This window comes from Hipposideros armiger, unplaced genomic scaffold (assembly GCF_001890085.2).
Source record: "Hipposideros armiger isolate ML-2016 unplaced genomic scaffold, ASM189008v1 scaffold_423, whole genome shotgun sequence".
Lineage (NCBI taxonomy): Eukaryota > Metazoa > Chordata > Mammalia > Chiroptera > Hipposideridae > Hipposideros > Hipposideros armiger.
The window spans coordinates 1682629-1702349 of record NW_017731773.1 but is presented as its reverse complement, the minus strand read 5'-3'; the positions used below and the strand labels follow the sequence as shown (position 1 = coordinate 1702349).

General features: G+C 48.8%; 1 protein-coding gene across 2 annotated transcripts; it reads left to right on the top strand.

Annotated features, from left to right (window-relative positions):
• The first annotated feature begins 6151 nt into the window (after nucleotides 1-6151).
• On the top strand, nucleotides 6152-19493 carry ADGRG3 (adhesion G protein-coupled receptor G3). Of its 2 annotated transcripts, none has more exons than XM_019664453.1 (10): nucleotides 6152-6291; nucleotides 7870-8016; nucleotides 8826-8960; nucleotides 9494-9533; nucleotides 9686-9786; nucleotides 9934-10046; nucleotides 12120-12400; nucleotides 12590-12683; nucleotides 13829-14112; nucleotides 16361-19493. In XM_019664453.1, exons 2-10 carry the CDS (start codon nucleotides 7876-7878, stop codon nucleotides 16471-16473), a joined length of 1302 nt encoding a protein of 433 aa, XP_019519998.1. In that variant the 5' UTR covers nucleotides 6152-6291; nucleotides 7870-7875; the 3' UTR covers nucleotides 16474-19493. The 2 variants fall into 2 exon arrangements, with proteins under 2 accessions (XP_019519998.1, XP_019519996.1); XM_019664451.1 differs by having other exon boundaries at nucleotides 6206-6291; nucleotides 13841-14112.
• Nucleotides 19494-19721: the final 228 nt, after the last annotated feature.

Genomic DNA, 19721 nt, shown 5'->3' with positions numbered 1-19721 from the left:
ATCAGCATGGTCATTTTTCTACTCTCATTCCAAAGCCTTTCTTTGATCTTGATCTCCCTCCTATACTTCCCTCATGGGGCTGTTGTTGAGATTGCATGAGAGGGTGCGTGTAAGACTTATTAGCAGATGGTAGGAGCGCAATACGTTTGAGTGTTCTTTATTTTAATGACTTTTTTTGGGTTATAAAAGTACTACATATTCATCATTAAATATTTGGAAAGTGGCTACAGAAAGTAAAGTGAAAAATTCTCCTTCTTAACAACCCAGAGATGATCATTACTCTCATTTTGGTGTATTTCTTTTTAGTTCTTTATGAGATAATATATATAAAACGCAACTCATTTATCCATTTTATGTTGATGGATCTTTGGGTAGTCTCCAGTTTCTGGCTTATACAAACAGTGTTGCTATGAATATTCTGGTTCACGTATTTTGGTGAACATGTTTTTTCTGTAAGGTGTATTGCTAGGAGTGGAATCGGTGAGTCACAGGGTAGGCATGTGATTAGCTTTAATAGAAACTGCCAGTTTTCCAAAGTGCTTGACCCATATTTCATTCCCATGGACAAGATATGAGCGTTCCAGTTGCCTAACACCCTTGACAACACTTGGTATTGTCTGCTTATGTATTCTAGCCATTCTGGCAGGTTTGTACCATAGTAGATAGCAATTTTAATTCCATTTCTCTGACGACCACTGAAGTTGAACACCTTTCGTATATTTATTGGACATTTTGATTATCCTCTTTGTGAAGTGCCCTTTTGAGTCTGCTCGTTGTTCTGTGGGCTTCCTTGAGTTTTTCTTAGTGATTTTTAGGGGTACTTTATATATTCTGGCTACATGTCTTTGCAAACATATGCACACCAATACATTCTCCCTCACTGTGGGCTGCCTCTTCCTTCTCTTAGCGCTGTCTTTTGACTAAGGACAGACATCCTAAATATGAATGTAGTGCAGTATATCAGAATTTTACTTTATAGTTAATGCTTTTGGGTCTCGTTTAAGACATGTCTGCAAGATCAGGAAGACACTCCTCCATGTTTTCTTCTCCAAGCTTTATTGCTTTATCAGTTAATAGGTCGGCCAGTAAAGGAACGTGCATGGTCAGGCAAGTTAAGAAAGTCAATTTTATTAAGAGAGAGTCTATCGGGCTGAGCAAAGATGGCTACAGCCTGGGCTGCATGTCTAAAGGAGATTTGCAGCCCCAAGGGAGGGGGTGAGGAGGGTTATATAGAGCTGGTGATGACAGGGTAGCATTGTTTGAACAGAAAATGCTGACTGCCTATAAGCCAGTAGCTGTTTGGGGGCATTTTCTGTTATCGCAAGCTGGGTTCTCTCTGCAGGTTCAGGCCAACAGACGTTTTGTTGTTTTCTTGCAGACATGGCTCTGTCTGTAAGTCAAGTTCTCTGAGACCCAACATTCAGAGACCTAACATTAAGTCAAGGTCTTTAACATTCAGAGACCTAACACCACTATGATCCACTAAAAGGAAGTGAAAGACTGTGGAAACCTCTGCTCTGGTTTTCACAGTTTTCCGCTTAGCTAAGTCCTCTCAGACTATGAAGTTTTAGAATTCTGAAAATTATCTGGAGGAGAAATCAGCTGTATATCTGAGGCCTTTCTAGTACCCAGGTTTGTTTCTTCCTCTCCCCCTTGCCCCCACCACTAAGACCACCAAATGCCCTGCTGGTACTTTACAAAGTGCCCTGTGCCTGTTTCAATTCATCGCTGCTCTCATACCCAGCCAAAGGAAGCTATTGATCTGCTTTCTACAATATAGATTTGCCCATCCTGGGCATTTAATATAAGAGAACCATATCGTATGTTATCTTTTGCATCTGGCTTTCTTCACTTGTCATAATGTTTTTGATTGTCATTCATATTTTAGCATGTATCAATAGTTTGTTCCTTTTTATTGTGCAGTAATATTCCATCAGATGGATATACTACATTTGGTTTATTCATTCACCAATTGATGGGCATTTGGGTTGTTTCCAGTTTGGGGTTATTACCAATAATGTTGCCGTGAATGCCATAAATTCAAGTCATTGTAGATATATGTGTTTATTTCTCTTGGGTAGATACTTAGGAAAAGAATTGCTGGGATCTATGGTAAGGATATGCTAGTTTTATTTAAAAAACAAAAACAAAAAACCCCCCAAAACTGCCAGACTGTTTCTCAAAGTGGCTGTGTCATTTGTTTTCTCATCGGCTGTGTAAGAGAACTGGTTTCAACACATACTNAAAAAACCCCCCAAAACTGCCAGACTGTTTCTCAAAGTGGCTGTGTCATTTGTTTTCTCATCGGCTGTGTAAGAGAACTGGTTTCAACACATACTTGCTACTCCAGTGGGCATGAAGTGATATCTCACTGTGGTTTTAATTTGCTTTTCACAAAACGACTAATGATGTTGAGCATCTTGTCAAGTGCTTTTTAGCCACTTGTATATTTTCTTTGGTGAAATAACTATTCAAATCTTTCCCTGTTTTTTAAAAAATGGATTTTCTTATTATTGAGTTTTAAGAATTCCTTATATAGTCAGGGTACAAGTCTTTTATCAGATATATGATTAGCAAATATTTTCTCCCAGTGTATGTGTTATCTTTTTATTTTCTTCATGATGTCCTCCTTGGAAGATCAAAAGCATTTAATTCTGATGAAGTCCAGTTTAAATTTGTGCATGTATTTGGTATCATATCAAAGAAATTTCACCTAGCCCAAGGTTACAAAGATTTTCTCCTAAGTTTTCTTCTACAAGTATATGGTTTTAGCTCTTATAATTAGGTTATGCATTTGGAGTTCATTTTTTGTGCACAGTGTGAGGTAAATGTCTAACTTTATACTATTTTACTACTATTTTTGCATTTGGGTATCTAATAGTTGGGCACTGTTTGTTGAAAAGCCTATGCTGTCTCCATTGAATTGCTTTTGGGCGGGCGTTCCGTTGAAGGTCTAAATGAGAGCCCATGGAATGTCTTCTCCCTACCAAGATAGTAATCCAGAAACAAAACTACCTCCTTACAGAGATAATGCCATCATGAAAGATTTGAAAGAAGCAGGGGTAGGGATACCCATCCCTACTCCATTTAACTCACCAGAAGTCAGGTAGATTTTGGAGAATGACTGTAGGCTCTCGTAAACTTGAGCAGGTGGTGAGTCCCGTTGCAGCTGCTATCCCAGATGAGTATGTTTACTTGAACAAATCAATACAGCCCTTGATGATCGATATGCTGCTATTACATGGTTAATTCCTTTTTCTCCATGCCAATTTTCAAGGACTACCAGAAGCAGTTTACTTTTACTTGGCAGAGCTAACTATGTGTCCTTGGGGGCTGTGTCAATTCTTCGCATCTCTGTCATAATAGAGTTCACAGGGATCTTATTAATCTTGACATTCTATAAAACCTCACTCGTCCACTATCTTGACAACATTATGCTGATTAGATTTGATGAGCAGAATGTGACAAGTACTTAAGATGCCTTAGGAAGATACGTGTGAACTAGAAGATAGGAGGTAAAACCCCACAAGAATTCAGGAGCCCATCACCTCATTGGATTTTCTGGGCACTCAGAGATCAGGAGAACGTCAAGATGTCCCCTCCAAGGTAAAAGACAGCTTGTTGAACCTCACACCACTTCCCATGGAAAAAAAACCCCCAAAAACAGGCACAATGTGGAAAAGTATGTACTATGCAAACATGAACCAAAAGAAATCTAAACAGCTATAGTAACATCAGACAAAGAAGATGATGCTTAAATGGGTGTCAACTTTGTAATTAAAAATTCAACTGTATATCTACAATTTAGACTTTTTGAATATATGTTATATTCCACAACTAAAATAATTTTTAAAAGTGCTTTGAGAACCAGGTCAGAAATCTTCCCTCAAGAAAGTGAACTGGGCTATTCTGTGAGGCCAAGGAGTTTTCCTAAAATGTATGAGATAAACTATATATATTGTGAAATACAATTCACTATTTTATTTGGTAACAGTGACCATCACAATACTTCTTTGCCTAGATTTTTAAAAGGTAAATAAAAGCTGAAATCAGCTGATGTAGCTCAATTGATGGGTTTGGACAATGTCGTCCCAGTGTTTCTGGCTGGATGGTGTTCTAATTTTCTGCCCCACCCAAGCGCATTTGCACACATATTTGTATGGCTTATTCTTATATTTTACAATATTTTTTCTGTGGTTTCTTTGAGGGTTTTTTCCCTTTGGCAACTGTGATTATTCAAACGTGATGTCAAAATAAAAGCCTCCTTTTGTCTCCCTGGCAAGCCCTCCATAGCTACTTCTTTCCAACAGCCTTTATCTGGCTGTATCTGCTGCTTTTTTTTTTTTTTGAAGGTTTTATTGGGGAATTGGGGAAGGGGAACAGCCAAGCTGTTGTCCTTCAATCTTAGTTGTGGAGGGCACAGCTAGCTCAGCTCCAAGTCCAGTCGCCATCTGCCCGCCTATCGGCAGCTTGCAGTCACTCACCTCAAGGTGCCGTGTTCAAACTTAGTTGCGGGTGGGCATAGCCCACCATCCCATGTGGGAATCGAACCGGCAACCTTGTTGTTTAGGAGCACGTGCTCTCACCAGTTGAGCCATCCTGCCACCTGTTGGCAGCTCAGTGGCAGCTCAGCTTGGGCACAGCTCACTGGCCCATGTGGGAATTGAACCAGTGACCCTGTTGCTCAGAGTTTGCGCTCTTAACCAACTGAGCCATTCTGCTGGCCATTGGCTGTATCTGCTTTTATTCCCCTTCCCTCCCGTTGCTATCTCAGCCCCCATCCAGGCACCAGGTCTTAGGAAAAGGAACGCTGGCACTCAGTGAAGTTTCAGTATCACAGAGAGTGCCACGGGTTTGCCTCACCCTAATATTTTATCTGAGGTAAGGGGACTGCAGTAAAATAAAGGTCAATTCACTTTTATGTTCTGTGTGGTCCCAACAACAGCTCAGTTCCCATAAGTCAGTTCCCACACAGCTAATGTCCAAACACCGAATTCCCAGTCTGCTGATAGCACACAATAAATGTGATGACGTGCTCACCCACACCACACAATTATCATTCCACAGTTTAAAATACTCAGAGGAATTTCTCCAAAGAAGACATACAAAAACCAACAAGCACATGAAAAGATGCTCATCATCATTACTCATTAAGGAAATGCAAATTAAAACCACAATGAGATACCACTTTACACCTACTGGGATAGCTACAATTAAAAACAAAATGAAAACTATTATAACAAGCATTGGCAAGTACATGGAGAAACTGAAACATGCATTGCTGATGGAAATGTAAAATGGTGCAGCTGCTGTGGAAGACAGTTTGAGAGTTCCTCAAGAAGTTAAACAGAATTACCATATGACCCAGCAATCCCGCTCCTAAGCATATACCCAAAAGAACTAAAAGCAAGTCTTCAAACAAAAGTTCATATGTCAATGTTCATAGCAGCCCTATTCACAATAGCCCAAACATGGAAACAACCTAAATGTCCATCAGTGGATGAACGGATAAACAAAACGTGGTCTATCTATACAATGAGATATCATTCATCCATAAAAAGGAATGAAATATGTATGCATGCTACAACATAGATGAACCTTGAGAACATTATGCTAAGTGAAAGAAGCCAGGCACAAAAGACCAGCAATCATATAATTCCATTTATATGAAATGTCCAGAATAGGCAAATTCACAGAGATAGAAAGCAGGTTAGTGGTTGCCAGGTGCTGGGGGAAGAAAAAAGGGGGTGACTACTTAATGGGTACAGGGTTTCCTTTTGGGGTGATGAAAATGTTCTGGACCTAGATAGTGATGATGGTTGTCCCACACTGTGAGTATATTTAACACCACTGAATTGTACACTTTAAAATGGTTTAAATGGTAAATTTTATGTCATCACGAAAAGACAAACACATGAAAAACTGCGGGCTGGAATCCCTCAGAACCAGTGTGGGTTGTTCCCATGCCACCCCTCTTCTCCTTAGAGATCCTAGGGTTTCCCCTTTGATATCCTGGGTCACCTCTCCTACCCCAGGAGCCTGATGATTGCTGCCCATGGTCTCTCCCCTCCTGCCATCCAGGCTGGGGACCAGTTGAGTGGGTAACTCAGCTTGCAAGACCCTACCTTGCCCCTGATCCTGGCCCCTTGCAGATACTGGCTGGATTACGAGATCCACCTGGTGGAGAAGAGTCTGAAGGAAAAGGTGGATTTGCCTTTTTTGAAGACTTTTGTCAAGAACTTCAGCACCAACATCTCAGAAGACCTTCACTTCTCTCTGACCCCCTCACAGGTGAAGAGTGTCCCCATCCCTATTGGTTGGCTCTGGCATGTTTTCCTCAGGCATATTTTTCAGAATTCTGAGGGTCACGGCCTGTGCGCTGGGTGCCTGTTAAAACTTATCCCTCCCACGTCCCTTAAGATAGGGCCCTGCCACCTTGCTAATGGATGCTAGTGAATTAATTAGATGACTGGGTCCTGGTAACAGATTATCTAGGTTGCTAGGATGAGACATTTGGAAAATCATTAAATTGAGCATGAGGAGATTGGGTTCTATTCCTAGACGTCCCACTACTTCACGAGGTGCCCTCTGGGAAATTCCTTCTGTCCTTGGGTCCTGGAGTTTTCATCTGTAAAATGAGCTCTAAAGCTTCTCCAAAGCCCGAAGTTCCTGTAAAGGAACTTCCTCCCAGTAAAGGGTGGAAGAAACCAGTAAAAGCATACTTAGTGGTCCTGAAAAGGGTGGAACTGCGGACTCTGGATTTACATTGGTCTTGATTAAAATCCCAGCTCTGCTGCCTAGCAGCTATTGTAATCTTGGGCAAATTACTTAACTTTTCTGTGGCTGAGTTTCACCATCTGTAAAGTGATGATGGTATTGCCCACTTTCAAGTCTACCTGGGGAGCCAATGAGATAATTCATAGGGAGTGCTTGGCACATCAAGGGCGCAGCCTCTTAAAGAATGAAGCCGAGGGCGAAAGGCCAGGCATCGGGTAAGAGGTACTTTTAGGTCTGTCTGGGCAGAAGGGGAGATGGAAGGTGGGTAGGGCCTTTCTCAACCCTTTATTATGTCACCCAATCAGGTGAGCCCTCTGTGTGAGGTATGCACTGGCCCCAGAAATTACCCACAGGGTCCAGACTGGGAGGGAGAAAGCTGGAGCCCTCAGCTGTCATCCTTAGCTTCCCTGTTCCTATGCTCCAGGGACACTTGTGAGGCAGGGTCAGATGGCATCAGGATATGGCTGCAGGGGAACAGGAAGGTCAGAAAATGAACAAAATATGCTTTGCAATTACCAGTGAGATTTATTTTAATATTTTGAGCATTCTTAGCTTTTGCACAATTGGTTGGAAGTCACATTCAGTGTGAATTCTTATACCCTGCCTTACACCTCTGCCCTCACTATGTCCCTCCCTGATTCCCTTGTTCTTTCGACTTATTCCCGAGTCAGAAGACAGAAACCGTCACCGTAACGCCCTGTGGAGCCCCAGGGGCTGTCAGGACCTGGCAAAAGCGCACCACAGCTGACCCTCCCTCACACTTGCAAACTGAGCTCACCCAGGTGTCATCACTTCACAGCCCACTTTCAGCCTGACAGGTGGTCATGCAGGCGCCTTGTTAGCTCCACTCTCCATAATGGGAAACCCGAGGCTGCACGAGCGAGTGCTGTGACTTGTCCAGGGGCTCACAGCCTGGACAGAGCAGAACTTGGACTGTGCCCCCAGACGTCCCGCCTCTCAGAGCTAAGGTCCTCAGGTGCTGCCCCTCCACCCAGTGTCCTCAGTTTCCCTTCCCTGTCAGGGAGTGGCAGGACCTGTGTTGGGGGCTGGAATCCTTGGGTAAAGATGGAGCCGCTGAGTCCGTGTTTACAGATTCCGATGCAGATGATGGGGCACGAACACAAGCCGCCGGACAGAGTTCGGCTGCCCAGGAGCCTGTTTGCATCCCTGCAGAGCAGCAAGTTGGAGGTCCGCCTGGCCATATCTGTCCTGGACATCGGGGCAGGGAATGTCTTCAAGGTGAGGGGGATGGAGGCTCAGAGCAGCTCTGAGGTTCAGGGCTCGGTTCACGAGGCAATACCTGCCTTCCGTGGAGTCTTCCCTAAGGAACCAGCTAGGGACGGAGGAGGGCATGAGCCTCTGGAGAGTGATTATAAAGTAGCCCATGGTTATCCCAGACCCCCTGCCTCTAGAGTCTGCAGGCTTCAGACTCACACTGGTCACACACACTCAGATGTTCAGACCCCACACACCAGCGTCCTTGGACTTGTATGTGTATTCCTGTGTGTCCAAGCCCCCTGTGTATCCTTGTGCATGCACAAACATGCATATCCCATCCTATTCCCGGGGCACGCATAATCATGTGTGCTCTGGTATGGCCATGTCCATGTGAGCAAGTGTACCCATGCCCTGGCAAATGTGCACCGTGTGTGCCCCCAGGGGCATGTATCTGCTCACAATAGACATGTGTATCATAAGTGCTGGTGTAGTCAGGTGCTCACCCCCCCGTAGGCACCCACTGCCCTCCACTCCTGGGCTGATCTTTCTTCTGGCCCTGTGCCCCTTCAGGTAAGAGGGCAGAGGAGCTCTGGAGGCCAGTGATGGAGAGCCTTCAGGTACTTGGCTTTGTGTCCAGTTGGCCTGGATGGTAGGGCCCACCCTGGCCCAGCCTGAGCAGGAGACTAAGGGAGCAGCAGGAGGAATGTAACCCATGAGTCCTTGGCCCTCTGACCCTGTGGTCTCAGGTCCTGGAGGCTCCCAGGAGCCCCACCAGGGTTGAGTTGGGACAGCCCCTTATGCAGCCTCACCTCCCCCATTTCTCTCCATAGGGTCCCCGGCTCAGCCTGGAGGATGACGGCAGAGTGCTGAACAATCGCTTGGTGGGCTTGAGTTTCGGCCGCATGCGTGTCACCGGGCTGGCCGAGCCTTTGGAGATCACCTTCTCCCACCAGAGTCAGCCTCCCGTGAGTCCCTCACCCAGGCCTGGCAGTTACTGAGGGGCAGACAGGTGGGTGGACACCCCTGGGCATATAGACAGACATGCATGGGACTCTGCATCCTCCGCCCTCCACACCCACCCAGGAGAAGACATTAGGGTCATACACACAAGTGTGCACAGGGACACACGCTCACCCTGTGCACGTGTGCCCACATGCCCCCCCGGGACCCTCCCACTCATGTGCTCACAGAGGTGCACATAGGACCTTGCACACCCACATGCATGCACATGGCTTTACACATCCACCCACAGACACGCAACCCTCCTACCCACAGCCCATCACCTTATCCACGCCCCTTACACACTGATCCAGGCTACATTAAATGGTGCAGTGCACGTTCCTGTATGACCATAGGGTAAGCCTTGATTTCTACCTAATGCACACATGTGCTAAGACACGGGAGCATGCTGTCTTCTCCCCAGCCCCTCCCCACAATCTCCTCTCTCCCTTCCCAACCTCCCCCTGCCTCTCCCCTGACTCCCACTCTCTGGTTTCAGAACATGACCCTCACCTGTGTATTCTGGGATGTGACTAAAGGTAGGGCCTGGACGACGACCTTCTCCGGGTAGGATAGGTGGGGAAGGTATGGGCTCCCTTGGTGGGGAAGGGCTCCACCCCTCTCTTCCCTCCTCTGTCCCTCTCTTCTCCTCTTTGGTTCTCCTCTTCCCTTTTCCTCCCCTTCACTCCAGGGTCAACAGGAGACTGGTCTTCCAAGGGCTGCTCCACAGAGGTTGGAGCCAAAGGGACTGTGTGCCGCTGTGACCACCTGACCTTCTTCGCCCTGCTGCTGGTAACAGCCCACCCACCTTGATCCAAACACTTCTGGAGGAGCCCAGACTCCTGTCCTGGAAGGGGGCTGCCTGGCGGAGGCCAGGCCCTTAGGGGTACGTGGGCCTGGCCTCCAACTGACGGGTCCCTGTTGGGGGGTTGCCCACAGAGGCCAGTCTTGGACAAAGTCACCGTGAACGCCCTCACACGCATTTCCCAGGCTGGGTGTGGAACCTCCATGATCTTCCTGGCCTTCACCGTTGTCCTCTACATTGTCCTGAGGTGGGTCACCCCATGCCTACTCCTTCCAGCCCTCAAGGGCGGCAGCAGTGTAGGTAAAAAGCACCCTGGTCATGCAGCATTATACTGACACCCTCTCCAAACCTTAGTTCCCTCATCTATAAAATGGGGTTAGAGGTTGAAATACGTTGGGGCCATTTCAGTTACAAGTGGCAGAAACTCAGCTCAAACGGGCTTAAACGTAACAGGGAATGTGTGGTTTACGTAACTGGAAAACCTAAGGGGTGCTCGCTTCAGGCGCAGTTGGATCCAGGACTATGTCCCCAGGACTTGGTCTCCCTCTACTTCTCACAACTTTGCTTTCTCCTCTGTCTGTTATGTCAGGCGGCTTCTCTGCACTCAGAGGGAGCCTCAGGCTTGCACCACAGCTTCTTCGCGGACTAGACAGTTAATAGCCTACACTGAGTTCCAGAATTGAGGTCTTAAATTTTTTTTATTATTATTTTGAAATAATTAAAGACTAACTGGAAGTGGCAAAAATATTATAGTACCTAGAGTCCCATGGTTTCTTCATCCAGCTTTCCCCAAAGATGACATCTTCTAGAACTTTAGTATAACATAAAAAACCAGGAAACTGACTTTGGTACAGTGCTACTAACTAGAATACAGACCTCATTGAGTTTTCACCATTTTTTACATGCATTCGTCTGTGTGTGTGTGTGTGTGTGTGTGTGTGTGTGTTCTATGCAGTTTTATCACATGTATACCAAAGTCGAGTTTTACTGGTCTACTTTGGACCATGTACCCATGATTGCACAGGTCACTGGTCAAGGGATGGGTTAACTGATTGGTCAGGACAGGTCACGTGCCTGCTCTTGGGTTTGCATTAACAAAGGGCCAACCCCACCCAAACTTCATAGCTGAGAGCGGGAAAGTGTGCCCCTCAGGAAAAGCTGAGGCTGCTTCTGGACTAAGGAGGAGTGGGTACAGGATAGGCAGAAACAGCAGAGACTGCTGCAGCCTGTACCCAGGATCTCCCAGGGCCAGACCATGGCTCAGGGACCCACAGGAACTGCCAGCTTGAAGGAGCCTGTGAGAGCAGCGCTGCACCCCAGCCTCCTGACCCATGACTGTTCTGGAGCAGCCGTTAGGTCTCCTGACTCCCAGACCAGGGCCCTCCCGCTCTCTTCGCCACATGTCTCTTTGCCTCTGTCACCTTTTGGCCCTGGGCCGCAGCCCCCACTGGCCTCACCCACTCCAGCTCAGACTCAACCATGGGTGTAAGTAGTGCCACCCCCGCCACCCTTCCCCAAGCCCTGGCCTAGGATACCGGCCCCCACTCCCAACAAGCTGAGCGTGACTTGCCCGCTGGCTGCACTCCTGGGCCTTGTGAGCCAACTTGGAGGGCCAGGAGGAATTGCTACCAGCTCCCAAGGGTGGTGCCTGGCATCCCAGGTGAGGTAGACATTATCCTTCATGTGCCCTCCAGGCAGCCCCGGGCTCCCGTCCCTCGTGGGAGAGACCTCTGGGACCTAATTTGCTAAGAATTCAGAGTGCGAGCTCCATAGAGATGGAGGTGAACCCTGGGGAAAAGCTCTAGGTTGGGAGCCTGGGGCCCCTGCTCTGCTCTGTGACTCTGAAGAGCTCCTGTCCCTCTCGGAGCCTCTCTGTTCTACTACATCCTATGCCTCCTGCATCCTTGAGGGGAAGGTAAACAGTTACACTGGGCTGCTGGGAAGCCCAAAGCAGCCCCGGAAGGAGGGATATTCAGAGACAGTGTCCCCAGAAGAAAATGCTCAAGGAGAGTTTTGAAGACAGAGTAGGGGAAGGCATTGAGAGTGGAAGGAGGAGCGTGGGCAACGTCTGGGAGGCGTGGAAAAGCAGAACGCATTCCGGGAATTACAAGTTATGCAGTTTGGCTAAAGCGTCAAATTGAGGGATGAGACCAGCAGGATCCGAGGGGCCGTGAGAGGGCTCCTGGACTGGAACTTGAGGGCCCTCACACTCTGGCTGCTGGCAGGAGTGGAAGAGAGGAGGTGGGGTGGAGAGGCCTGGGTGTCCCCTGGATGCTGTGGCCTCTTGCAGCCTCTCACTGGCTGGCCCTTCTCTCCCCAGGTTCTCCCAGCAGAGGTTCAAGTCAGAAGATGCCCCCAAGATCCACGTGGCCTTGAGTGTTAGCTTGTTTCTCTTGAATCTAGTCTTCCTCATCAATGTGGGGCATGACCCACAGGTGTCTAAAGGCACCTGTTGGGTTAAGGGGGCCATTTTCCACTACTTCCTGCTCTGTGTCTTCACCTGGATGGCCCTGGAAGCCTTACACCTCTACCTGCTTGTCATCAGGGTATTTAACACCTACTTTGAGCGCTACTTCCTGAAGCTGAGCCTCGTGGGCTGGGGTAGGTGCTGCCTGGATAGGCAAAAGGGATGGGTGACCTGGTAGGGACAGCGAGGGGAACAGCCTAGGGTAGAGGGGCAGCTGCACATCTCAGATAGGCTCAGGGCTCGAGGGATGGGCAGCTAGGGGGATTTGGAAGAGAACAAGCCACAGGAGCCCCAGCAATGCCATGCCTCCTCTTCTCGTCCAGGTCTGCCAACCCTAATGGTCATTGGCACCGGGATTGCCAACAGCTATGGCCTCTACACCATTCGTGACGAGGAGAACAGGACCTCACTGGAGTTGTGAGTGGTGGCTGTGGGAGCAGAGATGAGGTCAGGTCCCTGGCTACACATAACGGCCAGAGGGAGGTGGGGAGAGGAGGGAACCTTGGGAGGAGAGGCTGAGTAAGTCAAGGCAAAGGATCCTCAGATGCAGCTAGCTCATGGCCTGGAGGGGTAAACTGAGGCCAGGAGACAGGACGTGCAATGAGCGAGGGGTCCTGAAAAGGAGGCGAGAGAACTGGACCAGGAGGCAGGATGCCTTGCTCTAGTCTGGGACAACACAAGCCTATATGGCACTTTTGGACAATTTTTTAGAAGGTACCCTCCACCCCTACTGCCAGTCTGCCATGCCACGCACTCAGCCTGGTGAGTGGAGAGCAAGCTGGATTTCAGCCCCCACCTGTCCCCTCAGCCAGGTGCCCTTGTGACGTGCACAACCTGCCCAGCCCTTCCCAGCAGCCCTGGCTCTATCTAGGCTCTGCCTCTGCGTTGCTGTGTGAGTTTTGGCAAGTCCATCCTCTCTCCAGGCCTCAGTCTCCTCATCTGCACAATGGTGGTGGTGGGGGGGGGCACTGATTGACATGCTCTTTGGGGCCTTTCACCCCTGTAGTGCAGGGAGCAGTGGGGCAGAGCTCAGCCTCTCCCAGGGTACCTACCCACTGCTCTGTGCTAAGAGGGGCTGGTGGGGCCTTGGTCCTTTCCCCAGGTCTGTAAATATAGGGGCCACAGGAGTCTAGCAGGTAACATAAGTGCATGTGGTGGTCCAGGTGGGGACTGCGGTAGACTGGCAGTCATATACCTATCTAGTGGGCAGCTGATTACTGTTGCTGAGGAGAACATCCACTGAGCTGTATGGTTTTACAACAGAAGCAGACATCTGGATGTTTATGCCAAACCTTCTGCTTTTTAAAGGATGGCCATTAATTTAATTTTTTTACAAGATGACGTGGGGCCAATGAAACTTGTCCTTGGGGCCAAATTGGCTCTTTTGCACCCACTGGCCTAAAGAGACAGCAGACTGGAGCCTCTTGAGAGCCCTTTTGCTAGGAGAACAGGGAGATGGAGCCGGGGAAAGGCGTCTTCTTGGTTACTGAAGGTCAGTCAGGGGAGACTGCCTGGGGCATGGGCACCTCTCCCAGTTCCAAAGGCCACTCATCTCCCATCAGGTGCTGGTTCAGTGAGGATACTTCCATCATTGCCCTCTACATCACTGTCCATGGCTACTTCCTCATCATCTTCCTCTTCAGCGCTGTGGTCCTGGGCCTGGTGGCCTGGAAGATCTTCACTCTGTCAAGTGCCACAGCAGGCAAGCAGCAGCGGAAGCACTGGAAAGGGTTCCTCACCTTGCTGGGCCTCTCAAGTCTGGTGGGCATGACATGGGGGCTGGCCATCCTCACGCCCCTGGGCCTGTCAACCATCTATGTCTTCACACTGTTCAACTCCCTGCAAGGTGAGACTCTTGGGCCAGGGTGGCAGCAGGCTGCCGTGTCTGCACCATGGGGTGTTGGGAGGTGGGGAGGGAGTGGTTTGCAAGAAACAGGATTCTACTCAGGTCAGCTCAAATTAGAGTGTACCGATTTTAAACAGCCAGGGCTCTCCCCAAATCCCCAGGGCAGGAAGGCTGGCTGACCTCATGGGAGCTGGTGACAAGCTCAGGAAAAGCCACCCAAACCAAAGCAGATACTTTCTCCATCTTTTCTTCTGGAACTATATGTAGCGTCTCACCTTCTGTCTGTTTTAACTCCCTTCTTCTCTCTCCGCCGGTCCGTTCCTACCCGTGGCCCCCAAATGGCTAACAATATGGCCACCTCAACCCTACATGACCTTCCAAGTCCAGTGACCATGGTCTGATTCACTCTCTTCCACATTCTCTGGTCCAATCAGCTGTGACCAGGAGGACAGGGTCATGTGACATGATGGCCACGTGACGTGCACAGAGTCTCTAAGGAGCTGTGGAGGCAGGAAGGAAATGATTCCTAGAGGAAATGATGGATACATCTGCTCCCTGCCCCCACAGGGTTCTTCCTCTGATGCTCCCAGCAAAGGGGCAGGCGCCAGGGTTTGAATCACAGCTTCCCTGCCCTCACCTGTCCTCTGTGCTCCTCACACCCATGTTTCACACACACAGCTTTAAAAAGCCTCACAGCATGCCTATGAGGGAAACAGCCGAGAAACAAACTTTGACTCACAGTCTCATCCCGTCCAGAGGAGTCACTGGGGACCCAGGGGTCCTAGATCCAGCGGGTGCAAGCCCGCAAAAGCAGGGCTGGATCCCAATGCCTCATGAGACTGTGTGGCATCGTGGTTGGTAGCACTGGGAACAGGCAGACCTGGGTTCAAATCCCAGCTCCACTCATCACCATGGCAGGTTGCTCAGGTCCTCTGATCCATCCAATCATCTGTATAGTTGTGATAACCCCAACACTTATCTCACCAGGTTTCATGAGGAATAACTGAGATAATGCACATGGGCAATTTAATTGGCCTTCAGTATGTGAAAACTATCTTACTAACAACAGAAGCCATTATTATTAGGCCATTTAAGATGGTCCCCAGATGAAGAATCATGAGTCCACCTCTGGAAAATCCAACAGGTTAAAGGCTGGAGGGAGATATACCTTAAAGCTGTAGATCATATCATTATTCTTTCAGAGGTTACCCATAATACTTCACTTTTCTGAGTTGTTTCTACTGAGTGTGAGTTACTCAGTACTCTACCTTCCTCTCAAATACAATGGAGTCCTCAGCATACTTTAATTGCCCTTGAACTTTTCTCAGTATTTTTATTGTTGTTTAGAGCTTTAGTTGTTCATTTCTCTTAAACACACACGAAGCTTTTATTTTTATCAATTTCTGTACTTACGATGATTTTTATACCTCACACCTTCCCTCTTCTTGCTGAAGTGCATCCTGCAGTAATCCTTTATATGGGGGGCAGTGGGAGAAACCCACTGTGGTGGTGGTCATGTTGTAGGTCTGAAAATTCTTTTATTTTGTTCTTTCTTATTGGTGATAGATGTTTGTATACAGTAGTCTCCCCTTATCTGCAGGGAATACATTTCAAGGCAACCCCGCCCCCCCCAGTGGATGCCCGAAACCATGGGTAGTATGAGCCATTTACACTATGTTTTTTCCTATACATGCATACCTATGATAAAGTTTAATTTATAAATTAGGCACAGTGAGAGATTAGCAACAGTAACTAATAATAAAATAAAAGAACTACAACAATGTGCTGTAATAAAAGTTATGTGACTGTAGTCTGTCTCTCAAACTATCTTATTGTACTGTACTTGTCCTTCTTGTGATGATGTGAGATGGCACAATGTGTATGTGATGCGATGAGGTGAGGCGAATGACATAGGCATTGTGACCTATTGCTGGGCTACTATTGACCTCCTGACACTAGGTCACTCTGCTTCGGGTGATCCCGGATTGTGGAGCCACGATGATTGACTGCGGGGAACTAAAATCGTGGAAAGAGAAACCACAAGTACACTGTATATGTGTTTTCAAGGACTCCAAGGTTTCTACTTGGCTCTTTTTCTGGAGTAGGTTTCATTTTTGCCTGATTTTCCCATAAGTTCTGGAACTTTTACAATGGGGTTGTTTCTCCTCCGGGCAGCTGCCAGCCAAGCAGCCCAGCCCCTGTCACCGCCCCCAAACCCCAGGCTCACTGGTGCCTCTCCCCACCACAGGTGTCTTCATCTTCTGCTGGTTCATCATGCTCTACTTCCCAAGCCAGAGTGCCGTGTCCTCCTCTTCTGGTCCTGCACGAGTAGAGCAGACCCACACGACGTCACACGAATAGGGGGCTGGCCCTGCGCCCTGGACTCAGCTCTGACTTGCTGTGTGACCTTGGACAGCTCCCTGCCTCCTTCTGGGCCACAGTTTCCATGTCTGTACAGATGGCTGGGGAGGGGACCAGATTGGACCACATGACCTCAAAGGTCCCACGGAGCTTCAGCTATGGTCTGAGAGTCCACACATCCAAGACTACAGAAGTCTAAAGTTCCTATAATACTGAGATCCTTGCCAGCACAGAGCCACACTGTCACCCCTGCCGCCATGCCTCACTCCCCGTCTTCATAGCAAAGCACCTATGTCTCCCATCGCCCACTTTCTGGTCTCAGTAAGGGCACAGCTGGTTGGCACAGCCCCTCAAAGGAGCCCCCAGCCTCCCCCTTCTTCTCTCTTGTCACTGCCCTTCTACAGTTCCACCCTCTGGCTGCCTGTAGTGAGGGACATTTGGAAGGTATCATCCTCTCAGGCACTGGGGCCGCTGTGAATTGGAGGTTTGTTAGGGGGGTTGGTCCTCCCAGCCAGCTTGCTCCTGGTCTCAACTAGTCCCACCAGAGCCTATTTTCACAGAAGAGTCCCCACCATTCGGGGGCTGGCAGCCCTCCAGTTCTCCAGGGCACTAAATTTCAGAGAATGCCACATACTCAGTGGTGTAATACCTCAAGAAAGCCCCTCAGCACCCACTCTGCCGCGTGGTGGTCCAACCTCTGATCTGCTGTCACCGTGGGGTGGAGGTCTAGGGCTATGTACAGCCCAGGGCAGAGGGGCCAGGCCAGGGAAGGGGGCTGGGCTAAGCTGAGAGAGGGAGGACCTTTCCTCCAAAATCTGAGCTCAACAGAGCAGGCACTTTGACAGCCTCACTCACCTGGTCAGCCCAGCCCTGGTGCATTTCAGGCCCTGAAAATATTTGCTGGCTGAATAGGAGGATGTGAGTTTGGCACCAGCCTGACAGGGCCCTGAGCTCGGGGAATATCTCTGGCCAGACCCAGCTTGGGTCTGTCACTTCCTGTGGCTGGACCTCTATGTAGCAAACGTGTACTGTTTCCTCAGTAGGAAACAAAAAGAGGCAGAGATAACAGAGATAGAGGAGGGGGTTGAGAGATGGAGCGAGAGAGAGAAAACAGACAAGCTGACACAAAGAGAGAAGGCAGAGAGAGGGAGAGATGCAGAAAGACAGCAGCAGCACCCCTGCCCAGCCTGCCCCGACCAGGAGGGCAGACACTGGTATCCGTCCCCCTCCCCAAACCCCACCCCACATGTTCATGTCCCCACTGTAGCCTTTACTTACCAACCATCGAGGGCATCTCACCCCCTACCCAATCCCCACCCTCTCCAGGGGCTTTGGGCACGGTCAAGCACCCTCTACAGGTGAGAAGTTATTATTAGACCCTCCCCACAGCCCCTGGGCTGCCAGCCTCCTCCCAGATGCCAAGCTCTGGCAGGAACTGGACCAGCAAACAGATGAAAGACAGGAAGGCGGGCGCCCTTGTTTTACGCAAGTCGCTGTGTTCCTGGAAGGGAAATCCTAGGGTGTGGACATTACACCAGTTAAGCCACACTTTTATACACACATCAGTTTTTGTGCGCACATTTGGTGGGTTTGGGGGCTTATCTTCACAGACGTCTCTTTCTCACCTGAAGAGCTCAGCTCCCCTTATCCCAAAGCCTCAGCGTTACCAACCTGTTCACAGATACAGATACAGACGATAGTGTCTGACAGGCCCGGGTTCAAATCCTGGCTCTGCTACTTTGGGGCTGTGTGACCCTGGCCATGCCACCTCACCTCTCTGTGTCTCAGTTTCCCCCTCTGTAAAGTTGAGATCAAGTCCTTTCCTTGTCCTGAGAGCATTAATTGAGGTGACAAAAGTAAAGCGCCCAACACGGACTCAGCAGGAGTCAGTGGTCTTGGCTCCCTGAGACCCCCCTTGGCTTAAAGAAAAACCATGTGGAGCCTTTGTGGAAAGCATGACCCTATGCAACTTGTATGTAAACTAGGAGGGGTGTGAAAGTTAAAGCTCCCTTCCAGATTCCTCTACAGCTCTGCCAAGTGGACCAGCCCTGTGTGGGGACGAGGCACGGAGGCCCCGAGAGACCCTGCAATTACACAAGGACACTCTGCGAGCTGGGTTGATGTTGGGCTGGGGCCTCCCTGGGTTGCTGGCACCTTCTCTCAGGGCATACCCTGGGTTCAAGAATTATCACCTCGTTCTGATCCCCCAAGCCCTAGTCTGTGGCTTTCCCAGACATGCTCTGTGGGATGTGGGACCAACAAAACCACGAGCCCCAAATGGACTGGGTTTCTTGGTACATATGGAGAGGGTAGGTGAGGGGTACAGTTAACAATGGAGGTATGCTATTTTTCTGCTGGCTCTTCACCCCAGGGCCAGGCAAGGGCAGAGGGGCTGGGGTTCCTCATTGCCTGGGGTCACTGCAAAAGCAGCTCCAAGTGCCAGGCTGAACACATGCTAAGGCCAGGCAGGGTCATGGTAAAAATACACCCCAAGGCCCAGCGCGAATGTACAGGGTTGCCCTGTCACTGAACCGTCCCAATAGCAACCGAAGAAGTGGACAGCTTTATGGTCAAGAGTACAAACTCTGGGGTCAGTGCCTGGTCCAAATCCTGCCTCTGCTACTTGCCTTGGACCAATTCTTCACCTGCTGAACCTGTAAAGCAGGAATAGCAGTAGCTGCCCCACAGGGCTGATGAAGGATTAAATGAGATAGTGGCTGATAGCACCTGGCCCACCTGACTCAGCAGGAATGTGGCTGAACCAGAGATTGGCCATCACCTTATCAGGCGTTGGGCTACAGTAGTCATCTGTGTGCTACGGGAAGGGTCCCCCCCTCACCACTACTGTGGCTCCCTGGTTCTCTCTGTTCTGCCCCAATTTCTTCATTCCTAGTATTTTTTTTCAACACAATATAACAAATACACAGGAAAATAAGAAGACTTACTTGCTCTGTACTCCCAGACAGATAACTTAGTATCAAAAGATAAAAATCCTTTACAAATTAATCTATGAATACAATGCAATTTCAATAAAGATTCCAAATGATTTTTAAAAACGTTTCAAAACATTATTCTAAAATGTATATGGAGGCATATAGGCCTCAAATAGCTAAGTCAACCTTAATGAAAGAAGGTATAGAAGGAAGACTTGACCTGCAGATAAGAAGTTATTAGAAGACAATAGTGGTAAATCCAACATGGGGTCTGTGCAGGGATAGGCATGAAGACCAGTGGAACAGAACAGAGAT

What these genes read in the sequence shown, in the direction of transcription:
- ADGRG3 (XM_019664453.1), top strand. Translation starts at nt 7,876, where the DNA reads ATGCAGATGATGGGGCACGAACACAAGCCGCCGGACAGAGTTCGGCTG. An exon ending in CCTTCTTCGCCCTGCTGCTG is followed by an intron (nt 9,787 to 9,933) that starts GTAACAGCCCAC and finishes GGTTGCCCACAG; the next exon opens with AGGCCAGTCTTGGACAAAGT. An exon ending in GTCCTCTACATTGTCCTGAG is followed by an intron (nt 10,047 to 12,119) that starts GTGGGTCACCCC and finishes TTCTCTCCCCAG; the next exon opens with GTTCTCCCAGCAGAGGTTCA.